Raw genomic sequence first — 5,535 nt, forward strand, 5'->3', positions numbered from 1 at the left:
GCTTAGTATTTACTCTATGAATTCAATATGCACTGATTCTTATTTAAGCTACAAAAATTATTTAGGTAAGAGCAGTGAGTGATTTTCTCTGTCTTTTGTTCATGGCCCCAAATATTGCAAGTAGTAGCGATATGCATATTGCGATATTTAGATAATTTCGATATATTGCACAGCCCTACTATATACTTCCTAATTATTTTGCAACTAGTCACTATTCCAAGTCATGTCAAGTAACTAATCTATTGTTACTGGTATGAAATTGTTGATTTTTGCATTGAAATTCTATGGGGAGCTGTGGTTCAGAAGCTATTCAAATACATGTTAGAATCTCTTCGGGTGTTTAGCCTACTGGTAACCTTTCAGTATGTTTTTTATTTATTATTTATTTAATTTCAAAGTTTATTTAATTTTATGGCTACAAAAGTAGCTACTCTGACTTATTACAAGCAACTGTAACTATAGTGAGATAAGAAGGTTTACTAGAAAAAAACGGGATAGACACTAATAACTAAAAAAAAAGAACATAGCCTAATGAACACCTAATAAAAAGTTGAAAATGATAGTCACTGCTGGATTGCTTGCTATTTGTGGTTCAGAAGCTATTCAAATACATGTTAGAATCTCTTCGGGTGTTTAGCCTACTGGTAACCTTTCAGTATGTTTTTTATTTATTATTTATTTAATTTCAAAGTTTATTTCATTTTATGGCTACAAAAGTAGCTACTCTGACTTATTACAAGCAACTGTAACTATAGTGAGATAAGAAGGTTTACTAGAAAAAAACGGGATAGACACTAGAAACTAAAAAAAAAGAACATAGCCTAATGAACACCTAATAAAAAGTTGAAAATGATAGTCACTGCTGGATTGCTTGCTATACATAAGAATAAACACTAGATCGTTTTAAGGAATAAATGTTTAAACAGCATGCCATAAAACGAACTGGGAAGCAGGAGAAAAATGGCAAAATGCACCATTCCCGAAAAGCCGTTGGAGCAGATCATTAACTCGACTTCAAATTGACCAAGGAAGCTGCACTAGAGCCACAATGGATGCCACCACAGTCAAAACAGAACATGCCACAGAAGCAGAACCTGTGTTCCTCGTGGGCTCTGGGTAATCCTCATCATCGGGCTCATCATCGTCGAACCCACTGGAGCCTTCTTCGTCCACAAGGGGAGAGTCAAAGCAAAGCGTTTTCATACTAGTTTTGATAAACTCGCAGATAGTCCGCTCTGAACCATCACAGACGCAAGTATCCAGGAGTTGAGCTTTGGGAAGTGTGCGCATGTACGCGATGACATTGCGGCACGGGTTCGAGCAGCTGGAGCCGCTGAAGAGTTGCCCGCAGTGGAGTAAATAATCGCCCATGGCGCTTCGGCACTGGATGTCCCTCTCGCACTGGCGCCGGGCTTCGGTGCAGCCCATGCTGCTGGTTTTGGGTAAGCACGGTTCGATGGCTCGTTTAATCTCCCGGCAGCGGGGGTCCGAGGCGCAGCTGCAGTCCTCCAGCGCCGGGCCGCTCTTGGTAAGGTTGAGTTGCACCAGCGACGAGATGCAGTGACTGGGACACTTCTTCCTCTGGCCGCTCAGGATCGAGTCACAGGCGTGCAAATACTGGTCATAAGCGTAATGACAATCTGGCTCCGACTGGCAGTTCAATATCGCTTGCCAGCAGATCAACCGACGGCCGTGGTGGTTGGAGGAGGCGATGGAAAAACAACTAAAACACACAAGCACACAAGCGAAAGGCCAAAAGAATGTGCGCGCGCCACGAACCAAACCTGCACGAGTTGCCATTTCGAAGTCTGTATAATCGTTTGGCTGGTGTCAGGTCAGTTTTAAGCATGCATATTTCATATTTCCATTGCATCTAGTGAGGGAAAAATCCCTCAGCTCGGATCATGTTTGCAAGGTCCATTCAAAAGAAAAAGTTTGTTCCACAATTTCTATACCCCATGAGTCATAAGTCTTGTGAGCGCAATGATTTGATCGAGAGATAATAGTTGCTACATTCTGTATATAATGGTGAGATCAACAACCACCTTAGCAACAAGTAACTATTTCAGCTTTACCAGACATCAAACACTGTTCTTCCCATTTTCTCTTAGTCAACTTCAGTAACAGCTTCATTTAGATTTAGGAGATCTAAAACTTTTATAAACAACTGTTTTCTTTGGCAGACCGAATTTAAATAAGCCAGATGCTTGTGCAAGAGAGAGCTGCATGCCTTTACTTCAAATGGGGATTCATTTAAATTAACAACATACAGCTTTAAATGGGGATACATGCCTCAATAATGCATTAATGACAAACACAATGAAGTCACAGCACAAATGACGTCCTTCCTTGCTCATTATAAGAAAAACTTAAATTGGTAAACATTATTATCTTGACTTGTTTATAAGATCATTCTTTAGTAAAATATTACACAACAACAAGATGCCATTTTTTAACAGGGCTTTGGAAATTTTGGGATCAGTGCTGATGTGTTGATACAGCAAAAGTAAAGCACACAGAATCCCTCACAGAATATACAGATATGTATATTCCTGTAAGAACGTATAATTATTATTAGTTAAAAGGTTAATTGAAATGAACAGAAAATGCTTTCTTCTTATTCCACGCTCTAAAATATAAGGGTATGTTTGTTTGTTCTGTTTGTTCTTAATATTTTGTTCTGTAGCCAAATGTTACAGTCAAATGTTACCAATTATCATGCAATCATTAAGACAAATGTAAAAATCACAGATTATGATTAGAATTTTATAGCTGCCGATTTAAAACGTTTTAAACTAAATAACACTTTATATGCATGGCCTTTATTTTTTGCTCTAATCTAAGAATTCTTACACTTTTTGAGGCCTTAATGAGAAACAGATTCCTTACAATAATCCGTGGGGTGCTGTTGCCAAACTCCTGACCCCGATGGATGACCCTAAACAAAAACTCGCCCATGCCGTAATTAGAATAAACTCACTTTATTTTTCCCCTTTTTCATTGTATCATGGCAGTAGTGGAGAAGTAATATTCACATAGCAAAACACTGAAATCATACAGCCAGAACATGAACTTCTTTTAAAGAACATAGCTGTCAGTACTACAACATAGCAACATATTTTGAAAAAACAAAAACAAATTGTTGAACATTTTCATCCATTAATTAATCATATAAAGGGGTCATGAACCGAGAAATCAAAATTCCCTGGATCTTTTGACATATAAGAGGTCACTGTACTATAAAAACATCCTGTAAATTTCAGAACGCCAAACTTTCTTGTTAGTCTAAAAACAGCTTATATTGAAGCCAATCTGCCAAAACGACAGGTTGTGGAATGTCACTTTATGACATAATAGTGTGGCTAAACACAGCCTTCACAAAAGATGATCAATACCTGCTTCTACATCATTGCCAGTTTAGCCCCGCCCACCAATTTGAGTATATAGTGTAAATAACGAGAGAGGCAAACACAGGACAATGCAGAAACCAAATGATAACGATGGCTCCGAAGACAACAAAATGCTGTACAGTGTCAAATGGCTACCATATATTTCAGAGATTTCTTGCTAAACATGCTGCACAGTTTTTGCGCCCAGAAACTGTAAGTAAATACTAAAGTATTACTCATGGAATTTCTTACATATTTTGGAACTATCCTATTTGGATAGGATATCCTCTAAAAACCTGCTTAGATCCTACTGGATAAACAAATTCCCAAAAATAAAAGTAAAATAAGAAAAATTCAGTTTATACAGTTAGATCCTAATTGATTTTTAGCGGGTTCTTATAGGATTGGTTCCAAATTATAATCGAAATTATAATAACATTCCTACAGGAAGTTGTGGCAGCACAGCTGCTTTTGGTTTTATTGGGGCTCTAAACACACCAACAACTGTTGTTAACGGCATGATAGAGATATCGACAGCTGCCCTATACTGTTGTCCAGAACTATTTAGAAATTAGCTGTTGCTGAAGTCGATTAAGAAATAAACTTTAAAATGCAACATAACCAGTACTGGTTTATATAGTTTTTTTATTTATTTTTATAAATACAATCTTTTTAATCTGGACATATCTGTGCTTCATCATTCTTTGTCATGAATAATAATACAAAGCCAAAACCCAACACTAAAGCATTGAGCTTTTCAGGGAGTATAATCTGTATCTATGTGGAGTGTCCTCTGGAATCCAGACATCAATATCGCAGTCAGGGAGGATGTTGACTAAAAACCTCATTCACTCTCATTCCATTCCAGCACTGCCATCAGCTGCCATCCCATCTTCTGACTGACACCAGATAGGAGGACAGATATCTTGCCAAGTCCTGTTTGAACCCATGGCCATGTCAACTCCCTTGATCAGCGCGCACACACACGCACACAGACAGACCAGCTGTTCCAACACATGGCCTCTTAGCCTTTCCATACTATAAGTGACTATTTATTCAGGCCTAAGGGCCCATCATACCATTGCAGAGAGGGGAAGAATGCCATGTGTGCATATGGGGCCAGCCAATAAAGACATAGCCCCTCACAGACATGACCGTAATCCAACAAACATGGTGCAGCACGGAAGAATTTTACTGCACGAGACACAACAAAGCCTGACAGTAAAAACGAGTGGCAACCACAAACATTCTTTATGGGCATTAATGATTTTTAGAAATCAAAGAGCAAAAGTCACGCAAATGCAGATGTCAGACTTAAAACTTTGATATAAGGTCAGGTGTTCAAATAATTCAGATGAGTAATTTCTTAAAACTTGCACTAAATTATTGGCCCATGTTGTTTCCCACACCCACATGCAATTATGCTCTGCTCTGCTATTCTTTCATAATAGTTAATTCGCCTATTTGTTGATATTTTTGGCAAGATGCATTCATTACACAAATACTTCAAAAGCATATTAGTTGAGAGAGTATAAAATATTCACAGCCAAATAAAATATAACCACACCTGTCAAGCTGTGGCTATGGTGGGAAAATGTTCTCTGAATTTCTTAAGCCTGTTTCAAACACCTTGTCATATTGGCACTGTATTGGTATTTCAAAGAGCCATAGCTTGTAAAACACAAGCTATCCGAACCTTTAGTAACCTTGTGATGGTAAAGCCTAAGTGTCAAAATTGGCATGCAGGACTCCGCCTCCACAATCACCCTATCCTTTGACCCTCTGCCCCCAGTTGTTGCAAAAAGCCTGGCCTGACCTGTCTGGATATGGAGACGTAAAGAACAATGTAGGCAGGTAATGCAAAACCTTTAGCATGATTCCCCCTTTAGGTACATCATGCGCCTGTGGCCTCTGATGTGTTATGGGGCTACTTTGTTTTTTAAACGATCACTGTGGGGCTGAACGCTGGCCACCTCAAAGCTTAGAATAACTGAATGACACAATGGTTTCTTTTCTAAATAAATCGATGTGGGGAGAATGTTCAAACTCCTAGCCCCCTTTTTCTCTGTCAGAATTTTTTTCCCTTCATTCCCATCTGTGAGCTGTAAGAGCAATATCTCGCTCTCTTCCTCCTCTGAGAAATGCA

The 5,535-nt window shown here is 38.7% G+C and overlaps 1 protein-coding gene across 1 annotated transcript; it reads right to left on the reverse strand.

Moving 5' to 3' along the window:
• Positions 1 to 728: 728 nt before the first annotated feature.
• On the reverse strand, positions 729 to 1,942 carry LOC107558025 (growth arrest-specific protein 1-like). Its single transcript, XM_016241625.1, has one exon. The coding sequence runs from the start codon at positions 1,798 to 1,800 to the stop codon at positions 1,015 to 1,017; it is 786 nt and encodes a 261-aa protein (XP_016097111.1). The 5' UTR covers positions 1,801 to 1,942; the 3' UTR covers positions 729 to 1,014.
• Between the last annotated feature and the right edge of the window lie 3,593 nt (positions 1,943 to 5,535).

Source organism: Sinocyclocheilus grahami, unplaced genomic scaffold (assembly GCF_001515645.1).
Source record: "Sinocyclocheilus grahami isolate Dianchi unplaced genomic scaffold, SAMN03320097.WGS_v1.1 scaffold629.1, whole genome shotgun sequence".
Lineage (NCBI taxonomy): Eukaryota > Metazoa > Chordata > Actinopteri > Cypriniformes > Cyprinidae > Sinocyclocheilus > Sinocyclocheilus grahami.

Excerpts from the sequence above, each read along its gene's own strand:
- LOC107558025 (XM_016241625.1), bottom strand. The coding sequence starts at position 1,800 with ATGGCAACTCGTGCAGGTTTGGTTCGTGGCGCGCGCACATTCTTTTGG.